The 21,555-nt window shown below is 41.5% G+C and overlaps 2 protein-coding genes across 2 annotated transcripts in view; one reads left to right on the forward strand and one right to left on the reverse strand.

The window, feature by feature from the left end:
* Positions 1-21,555, reverse strand: part of RTF2 (replication termination factor 2) — a 73,052-nt gene that overhangs the window by 27,904 nt on the left and 23,593 nt on the right. The window lies entirely within an intron of this gene.
* Positions 5,106-11,620, forward strand: LOC139163650 (beta-1,3-galactosyl-O-glycosyl-glycoprotein beta-1,6-N-acetylglucosaminyltransferase 7-like). The gene is made up of 3 exons (XM_070744577.1): positions 5,106-6,154; positions 9,592-9,687; positions 10,622-11,620. Exons 1-3 carry the CDS (start codon positions 5,185-5,187, stop codon positions 10,816-10,818), a joined length of 1,263 nt encoding a protein of 420 aa, XP_070600678.1. The 5' UTR covers positions 5,106-5,184; the 3' UTR covers positions 10,819-11,620.

Genomic DNA, 21,555 nt, shown 5'->3' on the forward strand with positions numbered 1-21,555 from the left:
CAACAGCAGGGAAGGAATAAGACACCATCTATCGCCAGTTTACAACACAGCCCTTGCAGCAATTCCAAGAAGATCCCACGACCAACTGCACTCTGGTTCAGGTGACCGTCAGGGTATGGATAAACATGCGAGTGTCTTCAAGAGCTTTCAGAGTCCTAATGACCAGATGCCTTCAAAGAAATTAGATTAGATTAGATATATTGGATTTATATGCCGCCCCTCTCCGCAAACTCGGGGCGGCTACAATCCTTCCATCCCTCCTGCCCCACCATCCAGTCTCAACTGTCAGTACCTGTCCTTCCATCCGTCACCACCATCAGAAATGCTGAAATTTCTTGGATGAGAAGCAAAATGTTTTCTTCTTTGTCCTCAAGGGGGGAAAAACAGTCCAGGTGCCTTTTGGGGGGATGGGGTGGAAAAGTACCTTTCAGACAACTATGAACTGGATGACTGAGAATCTCCAGACACATTGCTTGGGGAGTTGAGACTATTAAATTATTGTAATAACAAAAGTTCCCTAAAAACAGAGCTATTACACTTTATTATAATTGAATCACTCCTCTAATATTATGGAGTAGATATGATGACCTTCTCTGTTTGAATATGGTATAAAAGGCTAAGGTGACAAGCTATTAGTGTACGTCTTTATTGCTGCAGAAATAAACAAATTAGCTTGGATTTCTACTGTCCTGCATGTTATTTATGGTGGATCCTTGTACTTATAATGGTTTTATGGCCAACACATAAAACTTCAAGAATACAATATTTATTCATTTCATTTAAATTATTAAATTAGTTTGCCCACCCAGGTCACCAAGAGGTGATGATGTCTTAACCTAACAGTGCTTTAAGATCTAAGAAAACTTTCTGCAAATTATGGGGCTATTACTAGTGGAATACTAATAAAGGTGTTCTCATTTCCACTTCTGAAATGATGAAGACTATCCAGTATTATTGACTGGGATGTAATCTGTGCCCCACTAAAGTGTATCCTTAAATGTATTGATTATTGTTTCTCTTTCCCTCTCTAACATTCTGGCTTTATTTTCCATTAAAAAAAAGAAATAAAAAATAATAATAAATAACAAAAATAAATAATAATAATAATAATAAAAACCCGGTTCCTTTAAGTGATAAAACTGATGAAAAGGTTAAGAGTCAGACAGAGGATTTACAAAAGCAGGTGGAGGGAAAAAGATAAGAGATGAATTCATACTTCTCAGTTGTACAGACTCCTTAATGACGAAGGTGCAGAGTACAAACTCAAGAGGTTCCAGGTAGCTTGCAGCATATTCACACACAAGCTGTGATACATCTTAACAGAAGCCTGGCACTCTGACAAATCAGCTATCAACAGACACATAAACATTAGCAATATCTAAGGACCGATGCAAAAGAGACTTATCAACCAGCCCCAAAAGGAACAAAAAGACTCCAGCACCTCTCATAAGAACAGAAGAAGAGCCATGCTGAATCGGGCCATAGCCCATCGAGTCCAGCATTCTGTGTCACACAGTGGCCCACCAATTGTACATGGGGATCTTGAGCAGAAAGAGAAGGCAAGACCCTCCCTTTCCCTTGACCCCCAACAAATGGTACTCAAGGGAATCCTGCCTGCCTCAACCAACATAGAGGCGGCACATGGACATCCATTTCAATAACCACCGATACACTTGGCATTCATGAATCTGTCTAATCCTGCCTTGAAGCTCTCCAGGCTAACAGCTGTCACAACCTCTTCTGGAAGTGAATTCCATAAAGCAATGACCCTCTGGGTGAAGAAATATTTCCCTTTATTTGTCCTCACTTTCTTAGCTATGAGCTTTAGGGAGTGCCCCCTCATCCTAGTACTGTGCGATAAAGAATTTTTCTCTATCCAACTTTTCTATCCCATGCATGATTTTATACACTTCGATCAAGTCACCCCTTAAACGCCGTATTTGAAGGCTGAAGAGACCAAGGCGTTGCAACCTGGTTTCATAAGGGAGGTGCTCCATTTCCTTGATCATTCTTGTTGCCCTTTTTTGCACCTTTTCCAATTCCATTATATCCTTCTTGAGGTGCGGTGACCAGAACTGTACACAGTACTCCAAATCTCCACCAATCATCAGCACTCAGATCAGCATAGATTAACTCCAAGATTAACATCAAATCAACAATGAAGCAAACAATACCTGATCAAACAGTCCGACCAAACAATCTCTTAATACAGCTCATCTGTTTGGAACCCATATCACATCTCAGACATTAACACCCTTGAAAATGTCCAAAGATACTTCACCAGAAGAACCCTTCACTCCTCCACTCGAAACATACCCTACGAGACTAGACTTTCAATCCTGGGCCTAGAAAGCTTAGAACTAAGACACCTAAAACATGATCTAAGTATTGCCCACAGGATTATATATTGCAACATCCTGCCTGTCAACAACTACTTCAGCTTCAACCACAACAACACAAGAGCACACAACAGATTTAAACTTAATATTAACCGTTCCAAACTTGACTGTAAAAAATATGACTTCAGTAACCACGTTGTCGAAGCGTGGAACTCATTATCGGAGTCCATAGTGCCATCCCCAAACCCCCAACACTTTACCCTTAGATCATCCACGGTTGATCTATCCAGATTCCTAAGAGGTCAGTAAGGGGCGTGCATAAGTGCACTCGAGTGCCTTCCGTCCCCTGTCCTATTGCTCTCCTATATCCCCTATACATTTCTTCTATTCCTATATCTCTTCTTCTATTCTTTCATTGATAGGTTTTATTCCTATATCTTCTCTTCTATTCTTTCTTAGATATATTTTACTATGGGTATATCCTTTATAACCATCATTATGTATTTTACTATGTGTACACCCACTAAAACCCTCATTGTGTATTGGACAAAATCAATCAATCAATAATAAAATAAGACTGCCCCCACCCACAAAGACAGTCACCAGACAGCAAACAATACTCCTTCCTAGCAGTGATGACGTTACCTACTTAAGGTAATTAAATGTCTGCAAGAAAAAAAGCCAGCTCAGAGAGCACCAAGGACCCCTCGTGTCAACCCTACACTGCAAATATTCTCCTTTGTTGCTCTAGCTTAACAATTCAAACTCTTTCCCTTTACTCTTTAAAAGTAAAGATTATAAATGGGCTTGAAGCCCAGCGCTTGCTGCCCTTTTCACGCTCTTATCTCCCCAGTGAGAGGCGACAACATCGACCAGCGACAACAACAGATTGCAGACCTCCTTCAGAGATAGTTTATTCTCTATCACGCAAGGCATTTCCCACCGGAGTCGGTAATACAGGACTATTCTTTCCCCCCTCTCACACGCTCCTTTTTCATCTCCTAACCCCCATTACAGTGTAAGCAATGTGCATTATAGTCATCTATTCCTGGCTGTGTTAGTCATTTTGCAGCAGGCGGCATTTCAAGAGCGTGATTTTGCTTTCCTCGGAAACGCTTGCATTCACCTTCCAAATGTTGCGTCCTGCCCCCACCCTTTTTCTTTCACATCACCGAAAGGCTGGCGAGAGAGCGGAAGCCTTGCCGATTCAATGGACACTTACAGCTCGTCCTATTAAGAAGATGCTGTGTAGATGTTTACATACTAAGCCTAACTCCTATGAGCCTCCAGGCAAGCACAATTCCACTGGGAACTGATTTTCCTGGTGTTTTTTTTTTTCTTCTTCTTCGACCTGCAGTAGCGGCAACGCGGAAGAACGCTGTGGCTGGGGGGAGGAAAAAAAGGGATCAAGCTAACCAGCAAAATGAATGCATCCTTCATCTAGCCCTCCACATACACAGCGGTCAGCACTGCGAACTTGGGAACAGGAGAATATTCTGACTTGAAAGCCCAGGTCTCATCAGTAAGGACAATGAATGGCATTATGTATATTATTGTATGATTTATTATTGTTATTATTTGTGTAACTGTATGTGTCGAAGAGGAGCATGCTGTTCTTGACAGCCGAGGTTGGGAAAAAAAAACGTGATTTCAACTAAAACGAAGCTTTGAGATTTATGGATCCGTGGGGTGGGCAGGCAGGCAGGCAGACACATCAACGCATGCACAAAATCATTAAGAGAAGGCAGATTATTAGAGGGTTTTTTGCTACTGTATGTCCTATCGTGAGATTAAAAAAATCACTGGAGTTAAGAAGATAAGGACATGCACATAATGATTTAAACATCATATGTGAATATAATCTCTGCTCAACAGGGTGAGTGTTTGTTGTAGCAGGAAAAGTCAATAGAAGATAATTGTTGGTTTGAATCTCAGTTTTTCAACAAGCTGTCCCTTTTCCTTCATCTTTCCCCCCACCCTAGGGTTGCATATACTTAGCACCTAAGAATTCAAGGATGAAGACTTTATTCCTGAGCTCTAAAGAAACATACTGCTACACGAAGGCACTACTAATATTTCAACAAAGCCACACTTGTGGAAAAACATATTCGGAGAGGTAAAAATATGCAACCGTATTTTTTCTTTCTTTCTAAAACTGCTTTGAAAGGCTCTTTAAACAGCAGTGCGAGGCAATGCAGTGTTGCTAAGGTCACAATTTCTTCCAAGCAGAATAAATATGAACTGCATTCAAGACCATTTCCTCTCTATTTTATATGATGCGTTTCAAAACAATCTTAATTTGGGCAATTCAGGGAAAAACAAATCAACTTATGGTTTAGATTTCATTGTAATGATGATGGCAAAAACTTCAGTCTTTTCTAATATCGCCCCATAAAATCAACAGTAAAAACCAACAACGCTAAGAACCAATTCTGGTTATGCTTTTAAATTTTGAAACCCATAACAAGGTTTCTATCTAATCCAGAAGATTTATCAGCTAGTTGTATGAAAGAACAGTTTATCTCTATTCACGTCAGTGAAAGAGAGAGAAATTCCATAATCAAAACCGCAAGAGGTAAAAGCAGATTAATTGTTGAAGCAGAGTTAAGCCAGTCTCCGAGAACACCTACATTTGTAATATGAAACCTTAATAGCAATGAAGTATTTTTTCCCCTTTCAAACTGAATAAACCATCAACTGAACTTCATTTAAATTAAACAATTAAAATGCTGCTGTGTTTGTTTTTCCCCTAACCTTTCCTAGGTAGAACAGTTTCAGGGAACTGTGGCCAGAAGGAAACTCCAGAGAACATTTGGAGCTCCAGAAAACATCTGGAAAGCCAAAGATGAACCTACTGGAGACAGCAAAATCAGGGTTTCTAATCTGCATCGTGGTTTGCATTTTCGTCTTTGGTGTTTTCTATCTACGGAATACGATCTTCAAGGCGGACAAGGAAAAACTCATCTCAAAGGAGTGTGGCTTTTATCCGGATGAACTTTGCTCAGCCCTTTTTGATGGTAAAAGAGTTGCTTTTCAAATTGGCCAGCTTTGCCAGGAGGCTTTAGGGGGGAAAGACACGTCGAACTGCATTCAAACACCGTGCAACTGTTCTACGCTGCAGAAGAAACTCCACTTCATTACGAGACCACTGTCAGAAGAAGAAAGGAACTTTTCCTTGGCGTACATCATCACCATTCACAAGGAACTGGACATGTTTATAAAACTGCTCAGAGGCATCTACATGCCTCAGAACGTTTACTGTATACATATTGATGAGAAATCACCGACGGATTTTAAGCAAGCTGTCCAAACCTTGGTCAACTGCTTCGAAAACATTTTCATCGCTTCAAAGAGAGAAAATGTTGTCTATGCAGGATTTTCCAGGCTGCAAGCAGATATCAACTGCATGAAGGACTTGATCCATTTAAACAATCAATGGAATTATGTTATTAATCTCTGTGGTCAGGATTATCCCATCAAAACAAACAAGGAGCTTATACGCTATATTAAAAGCAAATGGAATGGTAAAAATATAACCCCAGGAATTGTTCAACCACCTCATATGAAACACAGGACTAATTTCATTTACCAGGAATCTGTAAATTCAAGAAAATCACATGTTTATCAAACTAATAAAGTGAAAAGTGAACCACCCCACAATTTGACTATATATTTTGGGACTGCGTACTATGTACTTACAAGAAAATTTGTAGAGTTTACACTGACCGATGAACGTGCAAAAGATTTGCTTGAATGGTCAAAAGACACCTACAGTCCAGACGAGCATTACTGGGTTACTCTGAATCATATACCAGGTAAGCAGAATTATAGAATTATCTTCCACCCTTCCAAAGTGGGTAAAATGGGGATCCAAATTGTTGGGGGCAATATGCAGATTGTGAACCACTTATAGAGGGCTGTAAAGTAGTATATAAGTCTAAGTGTTATTGCTATATAGCACAGTTCATCAGCAGAAAAAATGTTTTATGGAATGTTTGTATTTATTATATCATATACATTTTGATACTTTCAATATCGTAATTTTTTAAAAAATAAAATTTGCCAAATTTCAATACCATGGAAACATAGGTCCCACATTTTGGACCCATTCTGTAAGTTAGCCCATTTGAAGTACTTTAGTTCAAAACTGTTGCGTTATCATACATTGTTTTGCCCACTAAAGGTTACAGGAATGAGAGGTTTTAGTAATATATTGATAGATGTAAGCTAAGGAGAACCTATTGGAAACCATTAACCAAATTCCAAAATCTATTTTCTGCATTTCAGATTTAGAAAATAAACAATTCACAGCACAATATGAATTGGAGGGCTTTTCCTTAACCTGTGAGTTAAGGGGAAAGGGAGGAATAAAGAAAAACAACCATAAAACAAATCAAAATTAAAACAAAGAAAGATTTCACATTGTTTCAATCCCAATGATTTAAACTATATAATTTTTAAAAAATCAGAAGACACCAACAGCTTGCTTTACTTCTTTACCTGTCCATTTAATTCAATATGTATGGCTACCAATCTCACCGAAGCTATTTTACATGGCTCTCAACAAACAAAAGTGTAACTAAAATGACATTAAAGAAGAAATCCTGTAAAGACAGCAGAGATAAAAAGGCAATAAAGGCAATAAAGTTCACAATCACGTGGGCTCCACCTTCCACCTAAGTTTGGAAAAAGTGGATTAGAGAACCTCCCAGATCTGCAGTCTTTACATTTGGAATACTCTGTTCAGTTCTGGAGACCTCACCTACAAAAAATACTGATAAAATTGAACACGTCCAAAGATCTTAAGCATAAAACTTATCAGTTCACAATCACGTGGGCTCCACCTTACTGCCTGACTCCTAGTTCTAGGAAAGTTTTTTAGTCTTTGAAGGTGAAATACAACCCATTATTTGAAGGTGAAATACAACCCATTTCCTTATTGATATCAGCTATGCTGTTATATGTTTCAGACGTTTCTTGGCAAATATTACATTCCCACCAACAATGAGTTTCACCCACATTTGGCAGTTTGAGAAACATATGATCTGTCACCCAAGTACCATGTTGATGTATCTCAAACCTGAAGCCTGGGACTGGACAGATTCTGACCAGTTGGGACTCAGAAGCATACAGTAAGCAGTATAATTTTTTTAAAGAATGGGGCCACCTGTTTCAGGTGTGGTTCTGTAGCCTAGGTTTGGAAAAAGTGGATTGGAGAACCTCCCAGATCTGCAGTCTCTACATTTGGAATACTGTGTTCAGTTCTGGAGACCTCACCTACAAAAAGATACTGATAAAATTGAACAGGTCCAAATATCTTAAGCATAAAACTTATCAGGAAAGACTTCATGAACTCAATCTGTGTCATCTGGAGGACAGAAGGGAAAGGGGAGACGTGATCGAAACATTTAAATATGTTAAAGGGTTCAATAAGGTTCAGGAGGGAAGTGTTTCTCATAGGAAAGTGAACACAAGAACAAGGGGGCACAATCTTGAGCTTAGTTGGGGGAAAGATCAGAAGCAACATGAGAAAATATTATTTAATTGAAAGAGTAGTAGATGATTGGAACAAACTTCCAGCAGACGTGATTGGCAAATCCACAGGAATGGAATTTAAACATGCTTGGGATAAACATATATCCATCCTAAGATAAAATAAAGGAAACAGTATAAGGGCAGACTAGATGGACCAGGAGGTCTTTTTCTGCTGTCAATCTTTTGTGTTTCTATGTCTCTCAAATTCTTAATGATATGCCTACTACCCTAACCAGCAGTGAAATCTACTTATCTTCCCTAGCAGTTCAGAAGTGTACATTTTTTCAACCTCTGTGCATGCACAGAAGGCTTTGCACATGTGCAGAAGGTTAAAAACTTAAAATGGCGGCATCTGGGCAGGTGGGTGGAAACTTGCGCTGCCACTGCTACCGGTTTGCTGAACCACCGGCAGCCATCACTACACTTGAACTGGGACGAACCAGTAGCATTTCACCCCTGACCCTGACAGAAGAAATCAAATATGTAGCAGTACTCATCTGCATTGCATCTACTAGAGTTCCTTCATTTTTTTCTTCCAAAGAACACCCCTTAGAAAGTAGTTAGCTTTTATAATATAAGGCATTAGCTTTGTCCTGAAGCTGTTTCCCCAAGGGCAAATATCATCAAATCCTTGTGGATTGAATCTGTAATGAGAATTTGTATTCTTGTTCTTATTTTAAAATAGAAATGTACTTTTATTCCAAAGCAAAGGCTGTACTAGCTTTAACTGATGTGCCAAAGATTGGACTCCAAAATGTAGAGGAGACCAGGGCAATTTAAATTTGATATTGATTTAGTGCTAAAGCATAACAAAATTCCAATTTTGTAGCAACTTTTGATGGGGTCCTGGGGACTTCACCCAAATTTTTTTTAGAGGCTTCAAAGACTGCAGTTCATTTAAAAAAAATAGCACATTCATATTTCTGCATTTTCATAAGAAACATTCTTTTTGTGTTGCAACTGATAATTATGTTGCAACTGTCATCACATCCTTCAGTAACTGCAACAAAAGCTTTATGGCATCTTAAACGCTAACACATTACTGCAAAATCTTTCATGGCCCTAGTCTGCTTAAAAATAGCATCTTCAAAAGTGGTCTTCTTTGCTTCACTGAGATGAACTAGAGTTATGTTCATTTATTAATGGTTTTAAGCAGCCACAGATTCACAAAATAATAGAATTCTTTTTTGACCGAGTATGATTGGACACACAAGGAATTTGTCTTTGGTGCATATGCTCTCAGTGTACATAAAAGAAAAAAATATATTTGTCAAGAAGGTACAACACTTAATTATTGTCATAGGGCAGAAATAAACAATCAGGAAGCAATCAACATTAATGTAAATTGAAAGGATACAAGCAACAAGTTACAATCATAAGGATTCATAGATGTTGTTTTAAGAGGCAGTATAGTCCATAGGCAAAGTTGGCTCTTCTATGACATGTGAATGTCAACTCCCAGAATTCCTGAGCTAGCATGGCTCAGGAATTCTGGGAGTTGAAGTCCACAAGTCATAGAAGAGCCAACTTTGCCTACCCCTGGTCCATACTTAAAAATAGGTAAAGGCAGATAGAATACTGTGTGCTACGGGGAAATCACTACTATTTGTTACCCTGGGAACAGCAATACTAGAAGAATAATTCATACACCCAAAGCATAAATCTGTTTTTCAAAATCCAAAACATGAATAATAAAGCTTTCTATTTGGTTGTACAGATGCTCCTGGTGCTACACTAAACACAACTTGGCAAGGAAATATACGAGCAATCAAGTGGAAAGATCAAGAAGGAGAAAGCCATAATGGCTGCAAAGGTAATTACTAAACATAACACAATCTTAGTTCAGGAACCAGTGAGAAGTTGTCACCTGTCAGGTGCTCAACTATGCATGACATTCTCGTCATTCTGGTGGGAATGGAGGGATAAAGTCCACAAAACCCCACTGAAGCAATGCTAAGGAAACCACAGTATTAGACAACACTAGATGACTCAACAAGCTGCAATACAGAATAATCCTAATTGTGAATTTAATTACAATGTGGAGCACAAAGAATTTACAGACATATCCAATATATATAATTGGCTGAGTTTTAGCCAACTAGTAAAATTTTGTGGCGCCTGATTTTTTTTTTTTGTTAAAGCAGCTTTATTCTTCCCAACTTCTTTGAAAGGAAACATAAATCATAGATTTTTTTCCTTCTTATTCCCCCATTTCAGACACACATGCCATGTGTGTCCATGTCACATGTAGACATATCTGTGATCAAAAGCAAAATTAGGGTAAAAAGTAACTAATCTTTTTAGGTTATTACGTTAATGGGCCGTTCCTTTCTCTTCTCCTTCCCCCAATTATGATCTACAGTTGTGGTTCTCAACCTGGGGGTATGGAACCCTTTGGGGTCAAACCACCATTTCACAGGGGTCCCCTAAGACCATGGGAAAAGACAAATTTCCCATGGTGTTAGGAATTAAAGCATCTATTCTGGCGCCTTGGAACATATTTTTACAATTCAACCAATCAGGGATTTACAGTGCGGGTGTCCTGTTGACCTTCCTCCCAATCAGCTTAAAGCTCTGTTGGGAAAATTGGCGCTAGACTTATGGTTGGGGGTCACCACAACATGAGGAACTGTATTAAGGGATCGCAGCATTAGAAAGGTTGGGAACCACTATCTACAGCATATTTCATTTGCTGAATGGTATTCAGCCTGGGATTATCAATTTACAGTGCAATTTCTCTTCCGTAGGACATTATGTCAGAGATATTTGCATCTATGGACTTGGAGACTTGGAGTGGATTATTAATTCTCCTCATTTATTTGCCAATAAATTTGAGCCAACAACATACCCACTTGTCATGGACTGTTTAGAAAGGCATTACAGGACAAAGTTGCTCCAGGAAGCTGAAGTCCCTTTGGAGGCAAACTGGCATTTGGAAGAATAAACTGCTCAACAAATCTGGACTAACTGTACTCTTTTATGGAGGGCAAAGCAGAACCAAAGACATGCTACATTGCAAAATGTACGTTCTATAGAAGGATACCACATAATAAGTATTTAGCATCTTGGACCTGAAAACGGAAAAGAAAATTCTAAACATGAAGATTCAATATGCACAGCTCTAGTGTCTTTACGAACATTAACTTCTTTGGGCCTGCCCCGCCCCCCCCCACACACACAATTGCTCTGAAACATATAATTGATGCATATTGTCAATAGTTTTCAGTCCTTGTTTAGCAACTGCTGGCAGTTATGAAGATGACGTACAAATAAATTTGTGACCAATTCTTGCATTTACAACTCTGGCAAGTTTGTAGAGCAAAGAAAAATGGCTGAAAAATGATAAAAGCATAATGGCAATTTGCTTAATGACTGCTGCTTTGCTTAACAACTGAGTTGTGGTCAACAAAAAAGTGCTAATAAATAGCTTTACTTTCTTTTGCATAAATCTCTTTCTAACAGGATGCTTGCTCTTTTAAATGGACTGTTTAAAAATAGCCTCCTGATTTAAGTCCAGACCACACCTTCTGAGGTTAAAGGCACCTAAATGAATCATGATTAACTTGTCCCACTTGGTCTAATAAGCATATCTAAATCCCTAACTAAATATAATTCATACACTGTTTCTCCTTCTTTTTCTACATGCAATTTTATGTAAAATATAATTTTTATCATTTTTCTACAGGCAATTTTATGTAAAATATAACTAATAAATTGCTGAATAAAAAGTCATAAAATTAATAAAATATTTCTGTCATTTGATAATACTGTTCTTCCATCCAGTCCTACCTAATAAAGCTTTATGTAAAACCAAGTTTTTTTAAAAAAAAACTCTATAAATAAGTTAATAAATAAATATAAATAAAATTCAGGATTCCATAAATTTTAATTCAGACAGAAGAGAAAATTAAGTAAGATAAATTAGGTAAATAAAAGTATATGGGGCACTGAACTAAATCTTTACTCATTAACAATCCAGATTTCACTTGAAGCTGTATGTTCTGAACTGAAAGTTTATACACAAAACAGTATTAATGGAAATATAGTTTATATTATTAATTTACTCTTTGAGTTCCTCTATAGGCGACTGAAATAAAAAGGCTGAAAATATACAGATTTAGGACCATATGTTCAGCAACGGTTCAAACTTATAACGGTACCCAACATGTGGCCGAGTCGTCGGAGAGGGGTGGCATACAAATATAATAATAATAATAATAATAATAATAATAATAATAATAATAACAACAACAACAACAACAACAACAACAGCAACAACAACAACAACAACAACACCCCTTGGACACATCACCAAAGTTTGCTTGCTTGGCAGCCTGCCAGCCCTTATGATTGGCTGCACAGGTGCTGCAGCTCCTCCCATCTGCCTATCTCCACCCTCCCCAGCTCCACCCATAAATGTCGGGAAAGTTCTAATAGCACACCACAAAGCAGACTTCAATGTGTGAAACTTCAATGGTTCAAAGCAATAACTTTGCACCGATGAAACTCCCCCCCCCATCCCAAAGGCCTGGGAAGCTCCAGCCTAGCTGCTTTCACTGCCCTCCCCATCACAAAGTTGAGTCAGTCACCTGCTAATCTGTTTAATGGGTGTAACAACTTCTGACCAAATTTCCAGGCTCAATTGTGGTTAAGTTGAGGACTACCCTTATCCCAAAGTTTAAGAGCTACTAGCTTAACTAGCAATAATCTACTAACATATTCCATATACCAACTGTTTCGTTCCAAGTGATGGTTGGTTCAGTATGAAAAAAACACTCCGCATCGTGGTTTACATTTGCTTTTGTGTCAGTATTTTTTTTACAAATTTAACTTGCATTTTTAGAAAAGAGGCCCTCCTAAAGGCCCATAGGTCAAATAAAACTCACACACAAAACAATTTATTCTCAATAGAAACATAGAAGACTGACGGCAAAAAAAGACCTCATGATCCATCTAGTCTGCCCTTATACTATTTTCTGTATTTTATCTTAGGATGGATATATGTTTATCCCAGGCATGTTTAAATTCAGTTACTGTGGATTTACCAACTTCTGCTTGAAGTTTGTTCCAAGGATCTACTACTCTTTAACTTCAGATTGTGTCCCCTTGTTCTTATGTTCACTTTCCTATTAAAAACACTTCCCTCCTGGACCTTATTTAACCCTTTAACATATTTAAAGGGTTAAATAAGGTCCAGTGGGGCATTTCCCCTATACTTGTAAAGGAAAATTGTTAAGCAGATGAGCTCAACCTTTAATGTTCTCTGTCTCTAATTCCTCTAACAAAGACTCAATCATTTAGATATAATCAGGTTTTGTTATATAATGTGCCATTAGGCTGGTTTGTGTCTTAGCAATGGAGGGCAAAATATTTCTCTTTTCCCAAGAACACAGAAGGTAGATGTAATTACTCTAATGTGATTTGGTTACGCCAGAAAAATGAGCTCTATCTTGTCCCTAAAAAGACTTCAGAAATTAGGAGCACTAAATGGGGTAGTCAGGGAACAATTTGATTTGTACTTTAAAAGCTCTGTATTTAATGTACTTGAGCCAACTGAATTTATGTTCATTTCCAAGCATAATAAAACTTGTGACATTGGATTCATAACACTCATAACTAATCAAATTGCAATAAGATACCTGAAAGTTTGCCTCCTCCCTCTATATGTACCTATTGCAATTTCTGAAATGAGGCTTTATTTTAATTCTAGAAAAACTGGGTTGAGTTCTTAAGGGGAAGGGAAAAAAATCAAAACTTTCACAAAGATTGGATGGATTTGATCCATATACACAATCATCTTACTACTCCCTTCCAAAATATATAATCTTATGAAAAGCAAAGAATAAAGACTAAGGAGTGTTTTGCAAAGGGTATTAAAGACATTGACTGGAGACAAAAAAGAAAATCTAACTAATAATATAAACCAACACCATTCACTATCCTCCATAGCAATAGCAACATCACATAGACTTATAAACTATTTCACAGTGCTTTACAGCTCTCTAAGTGGCTTACCAAATCAGTGTATTGCCCCCAACAATCTAAGGTCCTCATTTCACCAACCTTGTAGGGATGAAAGGCTAAGTCAAACTTCAGGCAGTGGGCAGAATAGAGCCTGTACCACTTCGTCACCTCTGTAACATTTTAACTTTGCAAACCATTCTACCTATCTATTCTAATTTATACATTGCCTTTCAACTTTAGATTTCCTCCTCTTTGGTTCTCATTAACTTCTTATATTAATGCCTTTCTCATATTTCTGCTTCTTCTCAGCCTGTTTCTCCTCCTTTACCAAGGGAAAGAAGAGAATAAGCCAGCATGATGAAATAAGTCTATTGATTGTGATTAGCAGGTTTTGGTTTTCTGCTACAGGTGCTTTTACTTACTTAAAACTACCTCTTTTTTTCTTATTTTCTTACTCAAATCTACCTCACAGGGGTATTATTGTAGCAAAACCAAAAAAAGCACTTCTGAAGAGTAAATATAAGCAGGAAGGAGTACTAGGTATATGCATCGCTTTGGGTTGCTTATAAAGTAATACCAATGGGATAAAAATCAACTAACTAACCAAAGAAACAAACATTTATTTTATCACTCAACCCTCATTCATTCTCTCTATATGAGTTAAACACAAGTACTGTACGTATATTTATATTGACCACTGATTTTAATAATCCTTCCACGTTTACTCTTGAAGTAACAGAAAATGAACAACTGATGTTGTTGTTGATGGGGATGATTAGTGTACGGTGGTGTTACAATAACCAGGAGACCACAATGCTATTGCAGAGCAGTAGTTTGGCTTGCCAAGGTACCAGCCTTGTTACAAGAAACACTTGCACCCTTCCCAAAGTGTGCCACAGAAGGGCAAGCTGGCTTTGCACCAGACGGAAAGGCTAGTGGTCCTTCCTGAAGTGTGACCCAAGCCCCTCCCTTCCCAGACCTGCCTTGCAAGCAGGCACCACAACAGGCAAAGTTCAAAGCCATCAAGAATCTGCTTGCCTACGTGGAGCCCCAGCTCGCCTCTCCATTGAAGTGATACCTATTTTATTTACTCACATAGAACATGCTTTCGAAGTGTAAGGCAGACCGAAGGGGAACTCACTCACTACAAAAAGCTATGGCTCGAACTGCTGGAGCTGAGGCCATCTCTCTCATTATTAAGCCACTGAGTCAACATGCCTCTTCATATTGCCCACACCAGATTTAGTCCAATTCTTAATCAAAGCTATACAGCTATTCAAGCAGTATCAACCAGATGAAGAAGGGAAATGGGTTTGTTTTTACACTCAGGCTGAAATGGCATTCAACGGAATCAAATTCTTCTTTCCTTCCTTTATTTATGTTGAAGGAAGGATATCATTTTGCAATTCAATAGGCGTTCCTTCTTGCCAAGCACTGAGGAATTGTTCTTCATTCTTCATACTTGCCACACTGTGTATCGGTAATGAAGCTTACCCTATTTTTATAGCTGGACACAGCATTATATCTTTTCAATGGGGTTCATTCACAGCTTGAAAATATCTCATTACAAGAAAGATGTGGAAATGCCTTGCCTAACGTACAGTAAAACAGTTCATCAGCAGGGAGAGGTAGATGAAACCTTCCATTTCAGTTACCTCTGGCTTAATCCATTATTAAACATTTTCCCACAGCTATGAGTATTTTCTGCAGCAGCTGTGCTTATTTTGAATAATCTCTAACCTTACTATTGGCCATTTGTTCCATTATTTATGCGAGAAACTAAGTCCAAATAAACTTCAAAAGGAAAGCAGTTATTGTTTTTCGAGCATAAATCGTCTACCTCCTCCCACCCTGGAACTGTAGACATAATTTCAGAAGGATTTTCTTCATGTAAAACAATGGATGGCAGTGATTTATCCACTGGGTTTAATTGGCTGAAAGCTGATATTACAATGGCTCTTCCGAAGTGTAACAGTAATTTTGGAGTCATTTTAATAGCAATACAGTAATCCCTCGCTACTTCGCGGTTCATCTTTCGCAGATTCGCTACTTCACGGGTTTTCAAAGGGGGCGTAAATCCATTAAAAATTTAAATCCACAAAAAATTCATTAAATTCATTAATTACTCTATTAAAGAAACTGGTAGGATATCACATGTAGTTCCAGCTGAGAAACATTATAGAATGACTGTTTAGTGCAAAGGGTGGGTTTTAAAAGTCCAAATACTCTTTAAATACATAAAAAATATATTTCCTCTACTTCATGGAAATTCGTTTTTCACGGGTGGTCTTGGAACGCATCCCCCGCGAAAAACGAGGGATCATTGTATATCAGCAAAGCTTTGGACATCACTATAGTTTTCAATAAAATACACACGATGCAGACTTTCTTGGGAAGGATCATTAAAAAAGAATAGATGTTTTGTTTTCAACACCAAAGAATTTAGAACAAAAGAAATAAAACAAACAGAAACATTAAAGGAAAAGAGAAATGATAAACAGGATGAGGGGCACAGTTTAATTTCCTTTTCTGAAGCAAATGGCTATGCTTTTAAATTATCAATTTCGAACAGCAAAATGTATTTTAAAAATAATCAATACCTTTCAGTATGCCTAACATCTTCTCTGAGTAAAGTCCAACAATTAAATTAGAGATGTTATTAAGTTACTTTGTTACTTTCAAGCTAACAATGCATTTCCAAGATAAACACTGATTACCAATTCTCCTCCCACTGCCTAATTTGGAGTGAAGCAACTATATTTATCCTTAATGTATAGGGGAGAGGAATGAAAGAAGATACAATTAATCCCCAGGATATTTCACATATAAAACCACAATTTTCTAATATTTTCCCAAATCAAACTAAGTTGAGTGCATAAACTAAGAGTTCAACAACTATACTTATCCTTAGGAGAGGAATGAACAGATGATACAATAATACAATTTTTGACATTTTTTTTCAAATCAAAGTAAGTTGATTTAGGTTAAAAAAATGTGACAGAACTACTAGCTTGTTTTATTTAATTTACTTATCAAATTTATATCGTTCCTTTGACAGAATTCACAACAATTGATTATTGATATGTAGTATATCAACATTGCTATTATCTATTAATAGACAGTTTGGTGTTACAATGAGCACACTGTAACATCAAACTGGACTAAGGTATAATGGAAATTTACCTCCAAAATGTACAAAGAGCAGTGGGTTGCCTATTCCTGCGACACAGGCGGGAATGTTTTTAATCAAATATAGACCATTTGTGTTTATAGAACATGTCGCTGACATAAATAGAATATTAGAACATTTCCGTTTATATTCCTCGCACAAGAAATATGGCATAGAACATCTACCTGCAAAGCAAAACTGAGTTGATTTAAGGCTCCTTGCCTTCACTCAGTAAACCCACTTGGACAGACTATAATTTTTCCTTTGCTAAACAAACACCTCGTTCATACGAAGAAGTAAAATTCAGAATGAAGATTTTGCAATATTGTGCACAGAAGTCTAGAGGTTTCTAATAGGAAAGTGAACACAAGAACAAGGGGGCACAATCTGAGGTTAGTTGGGGGAAAGATCAGAAGCAACGTGAGAAAATATTATTTTACTGAAAGAGTAGTAGGTCCTTGGAACAAACTTCCAGCAGACGTGGTTGGCAAATCCACAGTAACTGAATTTAAACTTGCCAGGGATAAACATATATCCATCCTAAGATAAAATACAGGAAATGGTATAAGGGCAGATTAGATGGATCATGAAGTCTTTTTCTGCCATCAATCTTCTATGTTTCAAGGTAGAAATCTATTTTAGGAGAAAAAAAACTTTTGTACTGTATAGGACCTTATTATCACTATAGGAATGAATTTTTGCTGCCTGTAATACAGTAATATTAATCTGTCATTCTACCATTAAAAGTGGCATGTCACAGTCACCATGCCTGAAATTTTTCACATGTCAACACTCCTCATTTACACTGTTTGTTCTGTTGGAAGGGCTATAGAACAGCATCTCAAATACTTTTTGATAAAATGCTTTATATATAAGGTGGAATAAACAGAGGCAATATATGGACCATATGAAGAGTAAGTAAGGAACAAACAAACTCATATTAATTATGGGGAGATATTATTTGTAAATGTTTATGAACGGACAGCTTTTTAATGTGTATTTATTTATTAAAAACATTTTTATACTGCTTCCCCTAAGATGTAAAATGAGACTGGACAACCATTTGTCTGATTCCAGAGGGACTCCTGATAACATGGCAGGAGAAGAAAGTCAGAATTAACTCAATAGAACAAGCTTGAGGAGAGGAACAAACTAGTAGAGAAAGTAAGGAGAGCAGAGAAGATCTAGAGGATAGAATAAAGAAGAACAACTAGCGGAAGAAAGGGAGAGACAAAAGGAGGTTATTAAGAAACAAGCACAGCAAGAAAGAACACAAGGCAGAGTGTTAAGAGAGACAAAGTATCGTGAAAGATATTACAAATAATAATGTCCGAAGATATAACATCCATGGACTCAATCTGGAGAACTCAAATGTTTTCTAAACAAATTTAAAAAACTTGACACAAATATACGGTAATTGCTCTCCTAGAAGTACAGTGATCCCTCGAGTTTCGCGATCTCGATCTTCGCGAAAACGCTATATCGCGATTTTTCAGCAATTGTTACCATCTCGATCTTCGCGAACACTATATCGCGATTTTCCCCACCCGATCAGGTCACTCTCTTCCTTCCTTTCTCATCTTTCTTTCTCTCTCTCTATGTTGCTTCTTCCTCTCTCACACTCTCTTCCTCCCTCTCTCATCTCTTTCTTTCCTTCTCTCTCTTTCTCTCCCCCTCTTGCTCTCGAGCGGCCGCCTAGCAGCTGATCTGCTCGGCAGCGCAGCAGCAGCGAGGAGCCGAAGATCTTCGGCTCCTCGCTGGTGCTGCGCTGCCGAGCAGATCAACTGCTAGGCGGCCGAAGGAACGTTCCCTGGGTCTTCCCCGCCGCCTCGGATCCTCGCTGATGCCCGCCCGCCGTTTGCCGCTCGCCCCGTTCGGCGGCCGCACGTCCCGTTCGCCCGCCGCTCGCCCCGTTCGCCAGCTGCTCCCCTCGTTCGCCCCCCACTCCCCTCGTTCGCCCGCCGCTTGCCTCATTCGCCCGCCGCTCCCCTCGTTCGCCCCCCACTCCCCTCGTTCGCCCGCCGCTCCCCTCGTTCGCCCCCCACTCCCCTCGTTCGCCCGCCGCTCGCTTCGTTCGCCCGCCGCTATCGAACTTGCTATCGAGCCTGCTAATGAAATCCAACCCGCAGCGGCCCTTTCCCTCTCCAGGCTGCGGGAGGGGTCCGGAGAACAATGCCTGGCGCCGCGCTCCCGGCTGGGCTTTTTCCCCCCATTTCCCCTCGGGTGGAATTTCAGACCCTCCGCCGGTTGGATTTCATTAGCAGGCTCGATAGCAAGTTCTTCCTCCCTTTAGAAAGCCCCGCAGCCTCCTCCGCCCGGCGAGGCCGCCAGCGAGGACCCGCAAAGCCGCCGCCGCCGCAGCGAGGCCAAGCCGCCCGCTCCCACGGCACGGGCTCCCAACACAGCGCCGCTCAGTCCGCCCTCGGCGATGCCTCCGCGGATCTGCAAACCCAGCCGAGCGACGCCTCTGGTCTGGGCGAAGGCAGTGGGCAGGCCCCGCCGCAGCAGTCCCCGCGGGCACCGCGCGCCAAGGGCCGGCCAGGCCGCCGGCCAACAAAGGGGCTCCCTCGCCTCCAGCGCGGCAACTTGGAGCCCGGCACGCCCCGCAGCCCTCGCCTCGCCCGCCCCCGCCTGGCCGGCGCTCCGGCTACCCCCGGCTGAGGAAGAACCGAGTAGCCCCCGCCCTCCCCCGCCTGGCTCCCTTCAGCCCCCCGGGGCCAAGCGGGCGGGGGGCGGGCGGGACTTCGCCTGTCTCCGCCGCCAGCATCGCCCCTCCGGCGGGCCGGCCTCCCCCGCCCGCCTCTGCTGCAGCCGCCGCCGCCTCCCCGACTGGCACAAAAGGGCCCCGCCCGCCCCGCCCCGAACCTTACCTTGCGAGTTTTTGGCTGCGGGGGGAGAAGTAGGATTTTCCTAACTCCCTCCCCCTGCAGCCAAAAACTCAAAGCCTGTATCCTGCCGCCCGGTTTACCCAGGACACGAGCGGCGAAGTGACTTGGAGGAATGGAGATCCGGCCCTTCACTTGCCCTCCCAGCAAAAGGCAAAGCCGCGCAGCTCCCCAGCCGCCAAAGGAGGCTTAACCCCACCCCTCTGTCCCACTCATCGCCCGTGGTCGGCATAACCTCCTCCTGCCTATCCCCGCTTTTCTGCCGGCCACGGGCGATGGGTGGGACAGAGGGGTGGGGTTAAGCCTCCTTTGGCGGCTGGGGAGCTGCGCGGCTTTGCCTTTTGCTGGGAGGGCAAGTGAAGGGCCAGATCTCCTGCCTCCTGCCTCCCCCCCCCCAATGTCTCCGCTGTAGCAGCTGCTACAATAGACTTCCACGCCTTTCGTCCGTGCCTGGCGGGAGGTGAAGAGTTCTTTGCCCAGTGCAAAGTTGACAGCAAGCAGTTCCGCAGTCGCCGAAGGAGGCTTAACCCGCCCGGTTTCAGTGGGGTTTCCCCGTTGCCCAGGGATTCCTGAACACACCACAGCCACCTCCGTTCGGGCGAAGGAATCCCTGGGCAACGGGGAAACCCCACTGAAACCGGGCGGGTTAAGCCTCCTTCGGCGACTGCGGAACTGCTTGCTGTCAATTTTGCACTGGGCAAAGAACTCTTCACCTCCCGCCAGGCACGGACGAAAGGCGTGGAAGTTTATTGTAGCAGCTGCTACAGCGGAGACATTTTGGGGGGGAGGCAGGAGGCAGGAGATCCGGCCCTTCACTTGCCCTCCCAGCAAAAGGCAAAGCCGCGCAGCTCCCCAGCCGCCAAAGGAGGCTTAACCCCACCCCTCTGTCCCACTCATCGCCCGTGGTCAGCATAACCTCCTCCTGCCTATCCCCGCTTTTCTGCCGGCCACGGGCGATGGGTGGGACAGAGGGGTGGGGTTAAGCCTCCTTTGGCGGCTGGGGAGCTGCGCGGCTTTGCCTTTTGCTGGGAGGGCAAGTGAAGGGCCAGATCTCCTGCCTCCTGCCTCCCCCCCCCCAATGTCTCCGCTGTAGCAGCTGCTACAATAGACTTCCACGCCTTTCGTCCGTGCCTGGCGGGAGGTGAAGAGTTCTTTGCCCAGTGCAAAGTTGACAGCAAGCAGTTCCGCAGTCGCCGAAGGAGGCTTAACCCGCCCGGTTTCAGTGGGGTTTCCCCGTTGCCCAGGGATTCCTGAACACACCACAGCCACCTCCGTTCGGGCGAAGGAATCCCTGGGCAACGGGGAAACCCCACTGAAACCGGGCGGGTTAAGCCTCCTTCGGCGACTGCGGAACTGCTTGCTGTCAACTTTGCACTGGGCAAAGAACTCTTCACCTCCCGCCAGGCACGGACGAAAGGCGTGGAAGTCTATTGTAGCAGCTGTTACAGCGGAGACATTTTGGGGGGGAGGCAGGAGGCAGGAGATCTGGCCCTTCACTTGCCCTCCCAGCAAAAGGCAAAGCCGCGCAGCTCCCCAGCCGCCAAAGGAGGCTTAACCCCACCCCTCTGTCCCACCCATCGCCCGTGGCCGGCAGAAAAGCGGGGATAGGCAGGAGGAGGTTATGCCGACCACGGGCGATGAGTGGGACAGAGGGGTGGGGTTA

This window comes from Erythrolamprus reginae, chromosome 3 (assembly GCF_031021105.1).
Source record: "Erythrolamprus reginae isolate rEryReg1 chromosome 3, rEryReg1.hap1, whole genome shotgun sequence".
Classification (NCBI taxonomy): domain Eukaryota; kingdom Metazoa; phylum Chordata; class Lepidosauria; order Squamata; family Dipsadidae; genus Erythrolamprus; species Erythrolamprus reginae.

Bases quoted from the DNA above. Each gene is read 5' to 3' on its own strand.
- LOC139163650 (XM_070744577.1), top strand. From the start codon at position 5,185: ATGAACCTACTGGAGACAGCAAAATCAGGGTTTCTAATCTGCATCGTG. The intron at 6,155-9,591 runs GTAAGCAGAATT...TTGGTTGTACAG, and splicing joins TACTCTGAATCATATACCAG to ATGCTCCTGGTGCTACACTA. The intron at 9,688-10,621 runs GTAATTACTAAA...TCTCTTCCGTAG, and splicing joins AAGCCATAATGGCTGCAAAG to GACATTATGTCAGAGATATT.